This window comes from Chlorocebus sabaeus, chromosome 22 (genome assembly GCF_047675955.1).
Source record: "Chlorocebus sabaeus isolate Y175 chromosome 22, mChlSab1.0.hap1, whole genome shotgun sequence".
In the NCBI taxonomy this organism is placed as follows: domain Eukaryota; kingdom Metazoa; phylum Chordata; class Mammalia; order Primates; family Cercopithecidae; genus Chlorocebus; species Chlorocebus sabaeus.
This window is the reverse complement of record NC_132925.1, coordinates 31,862,279-31,878,558: the sequence shown is the minus strand read 5'-3', so window position 1 is coordinate 31,878,558 and position 16,280 is coordinate 31,862,279. Positions and strand designations below refer to the sequence as shown.

Below are 16,280 nucleotides of genomic sequence, written 5' to 3'. Positions count from 1 at the left end.
TTTACTCTTTTGCGATCATGTAGGTAACTGCATAGATTGGAATCTCAGACTCCGAGAAATGTCACCCCAAAGGTGACCTCCAACTTTACCACTGCCAGGGGCCTACCCAGCGAACTACAAATTAGTACTCTTTGTCACCTCTCCATTCCTCTCCTTTTTCCCCCAGCATATGCTTCAAAGGAATGAGTACATAAAATCCTGCAAATTTTAGAAATTAAATGACAGCTGCTAAGGAAGTAGGAAATAAATCGGTTATAAGAAAATTATGGCAGAATGATGAATGCTGACCTCATCCTCTAAATATTGAAGGAAAATACATGGAGCACATTATAGAAAACTGAGTTCTATAGAATCAATTATTTCAATATATCTCCATGATCTTAGGCAATTGGATGATAAATAATATCTGAGCAGCTCAGGTGAATTAAGGGAAATACCTGCCCTGGTTATTTCCCAGTGTTATGTAGATTAAGTGAGAAAGCATTTATGGAAAGCACAACATGTTAGGCAAGGGAAAGGATCAGTGACTTACTTTGCAGGCATCTCTCTTGCCTGACATTACGCCTGCACAGAGCATCCGAGAAGTGATGATCCCGTAGGTGGAAACACAGAGGGTTTGATCAATGAGCTCTACCTCTGCTTGCTGCAGAACAAGGGAGCCTTTATTATCTGCAAAACACATTGGAAGTAGAAATGGTGTTAGTGGTAATGGCTACATGGATTCACGGCTTCATTTGAAAAGTTAACACACATTATCTCCTTTTACCCTCATAGCAGCAATTCTTTGAGGTACTTTCAAATGGAGGGTTAGGAGATTAAAGGGCTTGCGCAGTGACACACAGCTAGCAAGTAACTCAAGATTCAGACCCAAGGTCTGACTCAATTACTTGAACAACTGTGCCATATTCCTCACCATTTCCCTCCTGTTTTCAGTAGAATGATGAGTCAGCAACAGTTATTATTAATATCTACTATTCAAGAGAGCTCTTTAAATGGAACAGCATAACTGATATATGGAAGTCTCTGACGAACCATAAAAACCTAATAGTTTGCATATAGCCCTTCCACTTCCTTTTGAACCTACCTGGCTAGATGATTCAGAAAAATAAGCACACACACACATACTCAGGCTTATAAAGAAAACATCTCATGATAAGTTGGTTGGGCAGATGCTTTCCTCATGTGATATATGATAATGTAATCAAAGCACTGAGCACAGTAACCTATCAAAGTTACAAGTGTTCACACAGTCAGCTGCCTTCCCTCCTTGGGACCCTGAGACTTGGTGGGCCCAAGCTGGTGGTATTACTACTTCAATAACTAAATGAAAGCAGTGAGAAGCTGCCTTTGAGAAACTGCCCACACTTTAGAGTGTCAGAATGAGGCTGCAGGGTAAGGTTCAGGAATTACAGGTGCTGTATTTGTCCTAAACCCTTGAAAAGGACGACAAAAGAATGTGAGGTGATTGAAAGACCAAGGGAAAATATTAGCACTAGGGTTTGGGGATACATTCACAAAGCATTGGATTCTTCCCCTCACTGTATCTTCAGAATCCCACCTTGAATCCTGGACCATGAAAAACCTTGGCAGGGTAGATGTAGAGACTTCCCTACTATAGAGCCTGATCTTTATGCATATTGAAAAGATGTCCTCTCCTGTCAGAGGAATTGCAAAAAGGTATCTCCTCTGGGTGGACCGAATCCAGGCTGGTATAACCTCCAGGCCTGAATTTTTGGTCTGGAAATTAAGGACAGTCTGAAGTTCAGCCCTCACTCTCATCCCTTAGCCAATTACATAGGCGCAGGACATACCACATAGTCTTCCAGACTGTTGCCTATGAGTTGACATAGTGGGATGTGCATGTGTGTCTTTCTCTCCTTTATAAATGAATCGTTTCTTTGAATGAAAAGGGAGGAATTGCTCCTTCTCTAGTGAATAACGTAGCATATCCTTCAGAGTTTGAAAAGGGCCCATGACTATCTAGTTAAAAAATCCTGCCTTGCTCATACACAGTCCTCTCCCTCTTTATGAGGTGAGCCCTGCTTCTTTTAAAGCAGGTGGATAGCATCATTAAAAAGGAATAACAATACCCTTCTCCAATCCAACTTTCCAAAGTTGTCAGGAGGTTCAAAGGAGATGATATACACGAACCCTCTCTGTGAACCCTAAAGCACTACATAGACACCTTATCGTCCTTTGCAGTGGGAGGGCATGACCATTCATTCATACACATTCATACCTGCTTCGTGTCTTCGCCCCCAGCCAGTTACCCAGCACTTCTCCCCACTGCGAACTCTCTGGCCAGCGGGAGGAATGCATATTGGCTGAATGAGCTGTTTCAAGGTCTCAGGCCAAGCAATACTGAGCTGTAGCAAAGCAATATCATAATCGAAAGTCTGACTGTTATAGTACTCGTGGACCACGATTCTTCTCACTGGGGAGACAAACTTGGCATTCCCCTGAACATTCATCCCAAGGTGTGCGGTCCATGGTGTGGGATCTGACAGCCTGATAGAACAGTAATGAAACATAAAGTTAGCAGCTTAAAGAACCACATATAGTTTGCAAACAAGCACTCTAAAGAGTTGAGGACTGAAAAAGAAGGGCCTGACTTCCAGGGCCGCCTTATAGCCACTGGCTCTGTCCAGGGACTATGGCAGAAAGCATAACTGTGAGCCTCCTTTGTCTCCCTCATAAAGTCAGAAATGAAGTAAGCTGTATTCGGAGTGGCGAGTTATAGAAAATTCACTCAACAATGTCCTAAGCAAATGCCTGGACATTTTCTTGCCACTGGTATTTCATGAACCACACACAGGTCAAGAATGTTGGTAACTAGAATTAATTTGTCACATTCTTCCTATTCATGCTGACAATGGCATTTGATGGAGAACCCTACTACCAAATTCAAATGATGTGAATACCAAGATAGATTAGAAATTAAAGTGTTATAAGCAGGAATTTAGTGAAATTCCTTCTGGCAAACTACCAGAAGTCTTAATGATCACCACTGTTACTGCTCAACAATGCCCATTCATAGGGTCACCAACTGCCATTCCCATCAGTCCTTCAAGAATCCCAATCTTGACCTCCGTGACCTTGCACGAGTCACAGAAGGACTTGTAATCTCCATGTGAAGCTTCCATCTCCATCAGCATAACAGTGGGGTAAAAGGTGGGAGTGAAAAAAGGAAGCCCCAAAATTTTGGTCACAATCTGCTTAGCTGATGTCTCATGAGTGGCAATGGACACCTAAAGAAATATTAGGGTTAACGCATTATTTGGAGCAGTTTCACAGCATTAGAGACTAATAATCAAGCAGTTGTGAAGCTATCTTAATAGTTAATACAAATCCTATAATTTCCAGGAAAAACAAATATCCAAACTGTGTAACTTCATTGAAATACTCAAAAAAAAAAAAAAAAAAAAAAAAACCAGAATGAGAAGTGAATGATTTTTTTAACCTAATATTCAGTAGATTCTAATAGTAAGTTTAAATTTTAAGTGAGGTTATTTTCTAAGATGTCCTCTTACCCTTAGCTGGAAGAGCATCTATCCCATAATAATCCCATTGGTAAAGACAGAGCCCTTCCAAAGCCACCCTAATGGGCCCCTCCAGGATCCCCCTCCTATATTAAATGGGGATCTCCATTCTCCAGTCACTCTGCAGTGCCCATTTTTCTCCACATTCTCCACACATTCTCTTAAGTTTGCTCCCTCTGAGTTAAAAGCCCTATCTTATTTTCTCAGCCTTAGTAAAAGCCTATATGTTCTTGATGTTTTCTTTGTGTTCTTTTTTTATACCAATAATACCTTAAAAAAATGTTTGTCACACAAGTGGGATCCAAAAAACGAAAGCTCAATTGAATTGATTGAATGTCCCCAACGGGGATCTGCTTCCCACAGTTTGAGGGCAGATATGTTGTCTGTGGCCACAGAGTGCCACTTGAGAGTACAAACTGTGATATCCTACCTGTTTCCATGAAAACAGTGGGCTGCAGAAAGAAGCCACTCCCTGGAGATGACCGAGGCACCACAGTAGGCAGATCCAACAAAGTGAAGGCTGACCTGCCACGGCCAACCTCCCTCTAGGGTGTCTGTGCCTCCGATGATGCGGTGAAGGGTGGAGGAACTCCTGCTGCAGGCTTTAGTAGAGAAAGGGCATGTGATTTAAAGGTAGACTTGGAAGAAAAACTAGAAATTAAGCCAGTTTTAGCGCTGTCTGGGAACTGACTCACTAGGTAGCAATTTGAAATCTCCTTATCTAGAGGACAGAGAACATATGAGTCTGTCCAAAACCAGTACGAACAAACCACCCCCTCCTTCCTGAAGCATGCCCTGACACAGTCTCTATAGCACAATGCAGATGAGGGGAGGAGGGGGACCTGTTGTAACAGCTGAACTGACATAAACAGCTGCCTATGGACTTAGATTGTCAGGTAAAGAGGAATGTAAATGAATTGAGAATTTCCTTGAAGTTGTGCTGATGTGACAGCAAGTATTTGGGAAAAGATTTATAAGACCTGAACAAATGGAAACCTACTGGGAAAACTAGTTATCAGAGCAATTGTTTGCCAGTGTAACTAGTATTGGTAAAGATGTATAATTTACATGTTGCCACATGGCCAATTAGTGGCCACATGACTAATAGGAGCATGTGGGAGATTAGTTATTGGGTCAAACCTAAAGAAAGAAACAGCACTTGATATTGTTCATAACATAAGGCATTATTAACAAGTCATCCACTGCGTTCCAGTTTCTATTTATTTTCTCACAGGGTTTTTATTTAAGATCTTCTCCTTTGATTAAAGTTATTAGAAAGTGAAAGTTCTCATTATAAAAATTTAATTCATTAATGCTGTTATCAAGACGAAAGAATCCATTCCAGAGTTTTTATTTCTGAGAAACAATTTCAGGCTCAGTTTGCCAATAGTTACTCTTCTTATTTTGGCTATGGCAACCTCAATCAAGTGAAATACACCAAGAAGGGAATGAAAATATAAAAAACAGGTAAACTGAATATGGAATACAGGAATCCAAAGGAATGAATTTCTACTCACTGCAGCCTTCTTCATCACTTCCATCTGGACAATCCACTGTCCCATCACATTTTGCATTTTGTTTCCTAAAGCAAATATCATTGCCACACTTAAAAGTTCTGTTGTTGCATGGAATACCTAAAAATGGACAAAAGAAGAAACAGCTTTCCTTAGCCAGAAACAAATCTGAGTGAATGAGATTTGAATGAATAACTCCAAACCCCATAAAAAATGATTTAATCACAGGATTGGTGTTTACTGCTCTGGGATAAATGGCAGAAAGAAGTGGAACAACCTCAGAGTGATCTGTGTCTTCACTTAAGAAAAGCCATTTGAAGGCTGGCAGGCTTTGTTGAGAATCAATCAAACCACCTCTTCTTTCTCCCACAGCAGGTGAGTGTGAAGAAGTGTGACATATCAGTGGCTTCAGGCTGCAGCCTCTATTACCTTCTCTTATTCTCCAAGAAAACTTTTGAGCAAAAATCACAGTCATGCTCAGTTATTTTATATCAATAGGAGGCAAAATGGACAGACTTGTGAATTACAACACATTTGTTCACAACCCTGGAGGTTTGTTTCTGCAAGGGTGAGAGTGGAAAGTGTTCCATTCCAGTATTTGGCAAGTTCCTCTACATCAGGTCCTCTGTATCCTACAATCCTGAGTATCATTAAAAGCAAGTAAGCAATAAGAATCTGCCAGTATTACAAAAGAAACTGTCATCAGAGTGAACAGGCAACCTACGGAATTGGAGAAAATGTTTGCAATCTACCCATCTGACAAAGGGCTAATCTCCAGAATCTACAAATAACTCAAACAAATTTACAAGGAAAAAACAAAGAACCCCATCAAAAAGTGGGCAAAGGATATGAACAGACACTTATCAAAAGAAGACGTTTATGCAGCCAATAGATACATGAAAAAATGCTCATCATTACTGGTCATCAGAAAAATGCAAATCAAAACCACAATGAGATACCATCTCACACCAGTTAGAATGGCGATCATTAAAGAGTCAGGAAAAGGCTGAGGGTGGTGGCTTACACTTGTAATCCCAGCACTTTGGGAGGCCGAGGGGGTGGATTGCCTGAGGTCAGGAACATGGTGAAACCCCATCTCTACTAAAAATACAAAAAAATTAGCTGGGCGTGGTGGTGTGCACCTGTAATCCCAGCTACACAGGAGGCTGAGGCAGGGGAATTGCTTGAACCCAGTGGGGGAGGTTGCAGTGAACCGAGACCGCACCACTGCACTCCGCCTGGGCAACAGAGCAAGACTCTGTCTCAAAAAAAGAGAAAAAGTCAGGAAACAACAGATGTTGGAGGGGATGTGGAGAAATAGGAATGCTTTTACACTGTTGGTGGGAGTGTAAATCAGTTCAACCATTGTGGAAGATGGTATGGCTATTCCTCAGGGATCTAGAACTAGAAATACCATTTGACCCAGCAATCCCATTACTGGGTATATACCCAAAGGATTATAAATCATGCTACTATAAAGACACATGCACATATATGTTTATTGTGGCACTATTCACAATAGCAAAGACTTGGAACCAACCCCAATGTCCATGAATGATAGATGGGATTAAGAAAATGTGGCACATATGCCTGGCTTGGCGGGTCCCACGCCCACGGAGCCTTGTTCACTGCTAGCGCAGCAGCCTGAGATCCAACTGAGAGGCAGCAGCCTGGATGGGGGAGGGGCGTCCAACATTGCTGAGGCTTGAGTAGGTAAACAAAGCAGCCTGGGAAGCTCAAACCGGGCAGAGCCCACTGCAGCTCAGCAAGGCCTACTGCCCCTTATAGACTCCACCTCTGTGGGCAGGGCATAGCTGAACAAAAGGTAGCAGACACCCTCTGAAGACTTAAACATTCGTGTCTGACAGCTCTAAAGAGAGCAGTGGTGTTCCCAGCATGGCATTTGAGCTCTAAGAACGGACAGACTGCCTCCTCAAGTGGGTCCCTGACCCCTGTGTAGCCTAACTGGGAGACACCTCCCAGTAGGGGCTGACAGACACCTCACATAGGTGGGTGCCCCTCTGGGATGAAGCTTCCAGAGGAAGGATCAGGCAGCACTATTTGCTGCTCTGCAATATTTGCTCTTCTGCAGCCTCTGCTGGTGATACCCAGGCAAACAGGGTCTGGAGTGGACCTCCAGTAATCTCCAACAGACCTGCAGCTGAGGGACCTGACTGTTAGAAGGAAAACTAACAAACAGAAAGGAACAGCATCAACATCAACAAAAGGGACATCTACACCAAAACCCCATCTGTAAGTCACCAACATCAAAGACACAAGGTAGATAAAATGACAAAGATGGGGAGAAACCAGAGCCGAAAAGCTGAAAATTCTAAAAACCAGAGTGCCTCTTCTCCTCCAAAGGATCACAGCTCCTCAACAGCAACGGAACAAAGCTGGACAGAGAATTACTTTGACAAGTTGACAAAAGTAGGCTTCAACAGGTCAGTAATAACAAACTTCACTGAGCTAAAGAAGCATGTTCAAACCCATCGGAAGGAAGCTAAAAACTTTGAAAAAAGGTTAGACGAATGACTAATTAGAATAAACAGTGTAGAGAAGACATTAAATGACCTGATGGAGCTGAAAACCATGGCACGAGAACTACGCAACACATGCACAAGCTTCAGTAGCTGATTCAATCAAGTGGAAGAAAGGGTATTGGTGATTGAAGATCAAATGAATGAAATAAAGTGAGAAAAAAAGTTTAGAGAAAAAAGAGTAAAAAGAAATGAACAAAGCCTCCAAGAAATTTGGGACTATGTGAAAAGATCAAATCTGCATTTGATTGGTGTACCTGAAAGTGATGGGGAGAATGGAACCAAGTTGGAAAACACTCTTCAGGATATTATCCATGAGAACTTCCCCAACCTAGCAAGGCAGGCCAACATTCAAATTCAGGAAATACAGAGAGCATCATAAAGATACTCCTCGAGAAAAGCAACCCCAAGACACATAATTGTCAGATTTACCAAGGTTGAAATGAAGGAAACAATGTTAAGGGCAACCAGAGAGAAAGGTCAGGTTACCCACAAAGGGAAGTCCATCAAACTAACAGTGGATCTCTCAGCAAAAACCCTACGAGCCAGAAGAGAGTGGAGGCAAATATTCAACATTCTTAAAAAAAAGAATTTCCAACCCAGAATTTCATATCCAGCCAAACCAAGCTTCATAAGTGAAGGAGAAATAAAATCCTTTACAGACAAGCAAATGCTGAGATATTTTGTCACCACTAGGCCTGCCTTACAAGAGCTCCTGAAGGAAGCAGTAAACATGGAAAGGAACAACTGGTACCAGCCACTGCAAATATATGCCAAATTGTAAAGACCATCGATGCTATGAAGAAATTGCATCAATTAATGGGCAAAAAAAAACCCAACTAACATCATAACGACAGGATCAAATTCACACATAACAAGATTAACCTTAAATTTAAATGGGCTAAAACCCCAATTAAAAGACAAAGACTGGCAAATTGGATAAAGAATTACGAGTTAATGGGTGCAGCACACCAACATGGCACATGTATACATATGTAACAAACCTGCACGTTGTGCACATGTACCCTAGAACATAGGGTATAATAATAATAATAAAAAAGACGAGTCAAGACCATCAATGTGCTATATTCAGGAGACCCATCTCATGTGTAGAGACACACATAGGCTCAAAATAAAAGGTTGGAGGAAGATCTACCAAGCAAATGGAAAGCAAAAAAAAAGGAGGGGTTGCAATCCTAGTCTCTGATAAATCAGATATTAAACCAACAAGATCAAATAAGATAAAGAAGGCCGTTACATAATGGTAAAGGAATCAATTCAACAAGAAGAGCTAACTATCCTAAATATATACACACCCAATACAGGAGCACCCAGATTCTTAAACAAGTCTTTAGAGACCTACAAAGAGACTTAGATTCCCACACAATAATAATGGGAGACTTTAACACCCCACTGTCAATATTAGACAGATCAACAAGACATAAGGTTAACAAGGATATGCAGGACTTGAACTCAGCTCTGCACCAAGTGAACCTCACAGACATCTACGGAACTCTCCACCCCAAATCAACAGAATATACATTCTTATCAGCACCACATCACACTTATTCTAAAATTGACCACATAATTGGAAGTAAAGCACTCCTAAGCAAATGTAAAAGAACATAAATCACAACAAACTGTCTCTCAGACCACAGTGCAATCAAATTAGAACTCAGGATTTAAAAACTACTTCAAAACCACACAACTTCATGGAAACTGAACAACCTGCTCCTGAATGACTACTGGGTAAATAACGAAATGAAGGCAGAAATAAAGATGTTTTTTGAAACCAATGAGAACAAAGACACAACATACCAGAATCTCTGGGACACCTTTAAAGCAGTGTGTAGAGGGAAATTTATTGCACTAAATGCCCACAAGAGAAAGCTGGAAAGATCTAAAATTGACACCCTAACATCACAATTAAAAGAACTAGAGAAGCAAGAGCAAACACATTCAAAAGCTAGCAGAAGGCAAGAAATAACTAAGATCAGAGCAGAACTGAAAGAGATAGAGACACAAAAAACTCTTCAAAAAATATCAATGAATCTTGGAGCTGGTTTTTTGAAACGATCAACAAAATTGATAGACTGCTAGCAAGACTAATAAAGAAGAAAAGAGAAGAATCAAATAGACTCAATAAAAAATGATAAAGGGGCTATCACCACCGATCCCACAGAAATACAAACTACCATCAGAGAATACTATAAACACCTCTAAGCAAATAAACTAGAAAATCTAGAAGAAATGGATAAATTCCTGGACACATACACTCTCCCAAGACTAAACCAAGAAGAATTTGAATCTCTGAATAGACCAATAACAGGTTCTGAAATTGAGGCAATAATTAATAGCCTACCAACCAAAAAAAATCCAGGACCAGATGGATTCACAGCCAAATTCTACCAGAGGCACAAAGAGGAGCTGGTACCATTTCTTCTGAAACTATTCCAATCAATAGAAAAAGAGGGAATCCTCCCTAACTCATTTTATGAGGCCAGCATTATCCTGATACCAAAGCCTGGCAGAGACACAACAAAAAGGAGAATTGTAGATCAATATCCCTGATGAACATCGATGTGAAAATCCTCAATAAAATACTGGCAAACCAAATCCAGCAGCACATCAAAAAGCTTATCCACCACGATCAAGTGGGTTTCCTCCTTGGGAAACAAGGCTGGTTCAACATACGCAAATCAATTAACGTAATCCAGCATATAAACAGAATCAACAACAAAAACCGCATGATTATCTCAATAGATGCAGAAAAGGCCTTTGAAAAAATTCAACAGCCCTTCATGCTAAGAACTCTCAATAAACTAGGTATTGATGGAACGTATCTCAAAATAATAAGAGCTATTTATGACAAACCCACAGTCAATATCATACTGAATGGGCAAAAACTGGAAGCATTCCCTTTGAAAACCAGCACAAGACAAGAATGTGCTCTCTCACCACTCCTATCCAAAATAGTGTTGGAAGTTCTGGCCAGGGCAATCAGGCAAGAGAAAGAAATAAAGGGTATTCAATTAGGAAAAGAGGAAGTCAAATTGTCCCTGTCTGCAGATGACATCATTGTATATTTAGAAAATCCCATCGTCTCAGCCCAAAATCTCCTTAAGCTGCTAAGCAACTTCAGCAAAGTCTCAGGATAAAAAATCAATGTGCAAAAATCACAAGCATTCCTATACAACAAGAACAGACAGACAGCCAAATCATGGGAGAACTCCCATTCATAATTGCTACAAAGAGAATAAAATACCTAGGAATCCAACTTACAATGGATGAGAAGGACCTCTTCAAGGAGGAATGGAATGCAATTAAACTAAAGGGCTTCAGCATGGCTAAAGAAACTACCATCAGAGTGAATGGGCAACCTACGGAATGGGAGAAAATGTTTGCAATCTACCCATCTGACAAAGGGCTAATCTCCAGAATCTACAAAGAACTCAAACAAATTTACAAGAAAAAAGAAACAATCCCATCAAAAAAGTGGGCAGAGGATATGAACAGACACTTCTCAAAAGAAGACATTTATGCAGCCAACAGACACATGAAAAAAATGCTCATCATCACTGGCCATCAGAGAAATGCAAATCAAAACCACAATGAGATACCATCTCACGCCAGTTAGAATGGTGATCATTAAAACGTCAGGAAACAACAGGTGCTGGAGAGGATGTGGAGAAATAGGAACGCTTTTACGCTGTTGGTGGGAGTGTAAATTAGTTCAACCATTGTGGAAGATGGTGTGGCAATTCCTCCAGGATCTAGAACTAGAAATACCATTTGACCCAGCAATCCCATTACTGGGTATATACCCAAAGGATTATAAATCATGCTACTATAAAGACACACACACATGTATGTTTATTGTGGCACTATTCACAATAGCAAAGACTTGGAACCAACCCAAATGTTCATGAATGAGAGACTGGATTAAGAAAATGTGGCACATATACACCATGGAATACTATGCAGCCACAAAAAAAAGGATGAGTTCATGTCCTTTACAGGGACATGGATGAAACTGGAAACCATCATTCTCAGCAAACTAACACAAGGACAAAAAACCAACCTCATGTTCTCATTCATAGGTGGGAACTGAACAATGAGAACACATGGACACAGGGCAGGGAACATCACACACTGGGGCCTGCCTGGGGGAGGGATAGCATTAGGAGAAATACCTAGTGTAAATGATGAGTTGACGGGTACAGCAAACCAACATGGCACATGTATACCTATGTAACAAACCTGCACATTGTGCACATGTACCCTAGAATTAAAGTATAGCAATTTTTTAAAAAAGAATAAAAAAGTGTTTTTAACACGAACATTTTTACAAATTGAAAAAAAAATCTGCCAGTATTCACACATGAACACACACACACATACACACACATTCCTCCCCATTTAGAGTGACCAACTGTCCCTATTTGTCCCCTTGGGACTAAAGGGGTTCCCAAGACAAGGGCTTTCAGTGCTAAAACTGGAAAAGTTCCAGAGAAACTGGGACAAGTTGATTGCCCTAACCCCTGACCTCTCAGAGGTATTTTTGTCCTGATTTAGAAGAGTTTCATAGGAGGAACAGCAGGGCACAGAGGACCCTCCCTCACTTTGAGTGCAGTTTTGCTCATCGCGGCCATTCTCACAGTCCCTGAAGCCATCACAGATGAGAGGGCCATGCTGCCTGAAGGAGCTGGTATTGCAGGCAGGTTGAGGGCTCACTAGAATAAAAAATAAAAACAGAAAGTTCATGAGCCTGAGATACCAGCCGGGTTCTCTGATGATCAGCAGTGCCAATCTCAAGGTACAAATCATTCAGATGACCTAAATAAAACAAAAAGTGTACTTTCCTCAAAACTGACACTTCCATGAGGAAAAGTAGGTGTTCAAACTTTGGTGTAATTTCTACCACTTGTTTTGTCAGATCTGATTTTTGCTTTTTTTTTTTTTTTTTTTAATTTATAAAGGAAAGAGGTTTAATTGATTCACAGTTCCACATGGCTGAGGAGGCCTCAGGAAATTTACAATCATGACAGAAGGGGAAGCAAACACGTCCTTCTTCAAATGACAGCAGGAAGAACAAGTGCAGAGCAAAGTGAGGGAAAAGCACCTTACAAAACCATCAGATCTTGTGAGAACTCACTATCATCAGAACAGAATGGAAGTAACCATCCCCATGATTTAATTACCTCCCACCAGGTCCCTTCTATGATACATGGGGATTATGGGAACTACAATTCAAGATGAGAACCCCATTTTCTGGGGAGAAATTCAAGCTGCCTGAATCAATCTGCATAGGTAACAATAAGCTGAAGATTAATCACCAAGACAACGGGGAAAATGTCTCCAGGACATGTCAGAGATCCTTACTGTAGTCCCTCCTATCACAGACTCAGAGGCCTAGGAGGGAAAAATGGTTTTTTCCCCTCCTGCTATGTGCAGTCTTAAGACTTGGCTAAACGAGGCCAACATACAGCTCAGTCCATTGTTTGAGAGGGTGCATCTCCCAGGCCTTGGCAGTTTCCATGTGGTGGGCCTGCGAGTACACAGATGTCAAGAATTGAGGTTTGGGGACCTCTGCATAGATTTCAGAGGATGTATGGAAACACCTGGAGGTCCAGGCAGAAGTTTGCTGCAGGGGCAGAGCCCTTATGGAGAACCTCTGCTAGGGCAATGCAGAACAGAAATGTGGGGTTGGGGCACCTACACAGAGTCCCCACTAGGGCACTGTCTAGTGGAGCTGAGAAAAGAGGACCACCATCCTCCAGACCCCAGAATGGTAGCTCCACTGACAGCTTGCACCACGCACATGGAAAAGCTGACACTCAACACCAGCTGTGAAGGCAGCCAGGAGGGAAGGTATACCCTGAAAAGCCACAGGGGTCGAGCTGCTGAAGGCCATGGGAGCCCACCTCTTGCATCAGTGTGACCAGGATTTGAGGCATGGAGTCAGAGGAGATCATTTTTGAACTTTAAGGTATAATTACAGCTTTATTGGATTTCTGACTTGCATGGAACCTGTCGCCCCTTTGTTTTGGTCAATTTCTCCCATTTGGAACAGGTGTATTTACCCAAAGAGTGTACACCATTATATCTCGAAGTAACTAACTTGCTTTTGATTTTACAGGCTCACAGGCAAAGGGACTTGCCTTGTCTCAGATAAGACTTTAGACTTGGACTTTTGTATTAATGCTGGAATGAGTTAAGACTTTGGGAGTCTGTTGAGAAGTCATGATTGTGTTTTGAAATGTGAGGACATGATATTTGGGAGGGGCCAAGGGTGAAATTATAGGTTTGGCTGGGTCCCACTCAAATCTCATCTTGAATTGATTTTTGGTTTTGTATAAATGCGTTAAACTCTAGTGGCTTGTTTGTTTAGTTACAATTAAATGCATCATAGTAATTGATTTTAAGAAAAATAAAAATCATAAGCTGTGATCTAAATCAAATTCATCTACCTTCCGAAGCAAAATAGGAGTGTCCTAAGATTGGAGATTTTGTCTTCTTCATCTCCGTACCTCAAGCCCCTGAGCAAATAGTAGTTGTTTACTAAAGGTTTGTTGAATGAATTAATGAATGTGAGATCTTAAAGGATAACAGACTTCGGGTTTATGTGGCCCTGTGGTCTCTTTGGAACTATTTTGTCTGATGAGATCCATTTCCTGAATTAGGAAATGTTCATGTAAATCTATCATGTTTTTCCTCTTTGGAATACTTTCATGAATTGCCTTTAGACCAGCAACAAGTACAAGCAAGCAAATTTAGAAAGCATGATTGCTTAGACATTTCTGGTTTTGTGAAAAGTTGAAAGTTTTGCTATCTGCACCTGTTTTTTCAGAGCTATCTCTTGTGAGGGCAGGTAGGAGGATATTGCTGCCCTAAAATTGTTCATTAGGTCCCTGAGCATACCTCATGGACACTTAGAGAATAGCTCCAAAAAATTGCACAATGAGGAATAATGATTATCAAAAAACAGTCCTTATTACAAATTCACAATAATCGTTTTTGTCTGGAGAATCAGCACAAAAAATAATAATGTAAAAAAAGTCAGTCATTATATAATGATCAGCATTTATTTTCTTAAGAAATAGAACACTGTAGATTTAAATAATCAATGAACCATAAGCTAAGACAAATTTTGTGTTTTGTGTTGTCAACTAAAAAAATAAGGCATAAACTAGGCATGGTCGCTTGTGCCTGTAATCCCATCTCTTTGGAAAGCCAAGGTGGGAGAAGTGCTTGAGGTCAGGAGTTTTAGACTGACTTGGGCAACACAGTGAGACGCCATCTGTATGAAAAGTAAAACAAAGTGGGGTTGGTGGTGTGTGCCTGTATTCCCAGCTACTCAGGAGGCTGAGGGGGGAGGATCCCTTGAGCCCAGGAGTTCGAGGCTGCAGTGAGCTATGATCACACCACTGCTCTCCAGCCTGGATGGTAAAGCAATACCTTATCTCTACAAAATAAATAAATAAAGTATATAGTCACAAGTTATTTTTCATTCATATAATTTTTCACAGTTAGATATAGCATATTAACTATATTTTTCCAAGGATATGAAAAAGATTAAATAGCATTATCATTGTAACTGTATTGGATTTAAACACTCTGGACCTTCAGAAGAAAATGCTGCCAATGGTGTCACATAGTCCAGTGAATTGTCCTTCCCACATTGCTCCCTGAAACTAGAGATAGATTCAAGAATGAGGTGCAAATAGTCATGAAAAATTAAGACAGAGATTCTTCACCCTAAATAAGAATGTCAGTTACCCTACACATTAGTCATCACCAATGTGATGTCAATACAAATTGTACAGGTTAGAAAAATAACAACAAAACTTTTTCTTTCATAGGGCTGGTTGCAGTGGCTCATGCCTGTAATCTCAACACTATGGCAGGCTGAGGTGGTCAGAATGCTTGAGGCCAGGAGTTTGACACCAGCCTGGGCAGCAAAGTGAGACACTGTCTCTAGTAAAATCTTTTAAAAATTAGTGAGATGTGGAGACGTGGTGGTGCGCACCTGTAGTCCCAGCTACTCAGGAGGCTGAGGTGGGAGGATCACTTGAGTCCAGGAAGTCAAGGCTGCAGTGAGCTGTGATTGTGCCACTGCACTCTAGCCTGAGTGACAAAGCAAGACCTTGTCTCAAAGAAAAAAAAGAAAAGAAAACACACACAACACACAAAACCCGTTCTCTTTTATTTACAAACAACAGGTGGGAGCTGGGCTTCATAAAGGAGCAAACTGAAAGAGCATTTCTCTGCAAATTCTGAGCTTCTCTCTAGATGGAGAATCTGTGCCCTCAACTAGGATTTCAGTGTTTAAGATTGTGGTGAATTAAGTTATTAGCCACAGGTCTTTACTCCCTGTGGTAGTATCATGCACCCCAGTGTTACCATAGCCCCAAGGTGTATAGAGTAAATTTCCCTGCCCCTGACATTGTTTTCAGCTATGTGACTTGATTTGAACAATAGAATGTAACACAAATGATGGTGTGCCAGTTCCAAGCCCAGGCCTTACAAGAAACCATGTGTTGCTGCTCTCCCCTCTTTTCGTTTTGCCACTGCCATGACTGGCTCAATGAGGAAAAGAGCCATAAAAAGTAGAGCTGATTCCAATCTTGGAAGAATCAAGCTCAGGAGGACACAATGCCTGAAGCAGAGCCACCCATATGAGCCCA

At 41.0% G+C, this 16,280-nt stretch overlaps 1 protein-coding gene across 1 annotated transcript in view; it reads right to left on the bottom strand.

The window, feature by feature from the left end:
• TMPRSS7 (transmembrane serine protease 7) overlaps window positions 1-16,280 on the bottom strand; it is a 39,878-nt gene that overhangs the window by 3,102 nt on the left and 20,496 nt on the right. Inside the window, exons 11-15 of the mRNA XM_038003308.2 lie at window positions 12,216-12,326; window positions 5,057-5,173; window positions 3,970-4,141; window positions 2,240-2,508; window positions 533-669 (exon numbers count right to left, since the gene is read on the bottom strand). Coding sequence (XP_037859236.2) covers window positions 533-669; window positions 2,240-2,508; window positions 3,970-4,141; window positions 5,057-5,173; window positions 12,216-12,326 — 806 coding nt within the window. The remainder of the gene's footprint in view (window positions 1-532; window positions 670-2,239; window positions 2,509-3,969; window positions 4,142-5,056; window positions 5,174-12,215; window positions 12,327-16,280) is intronic.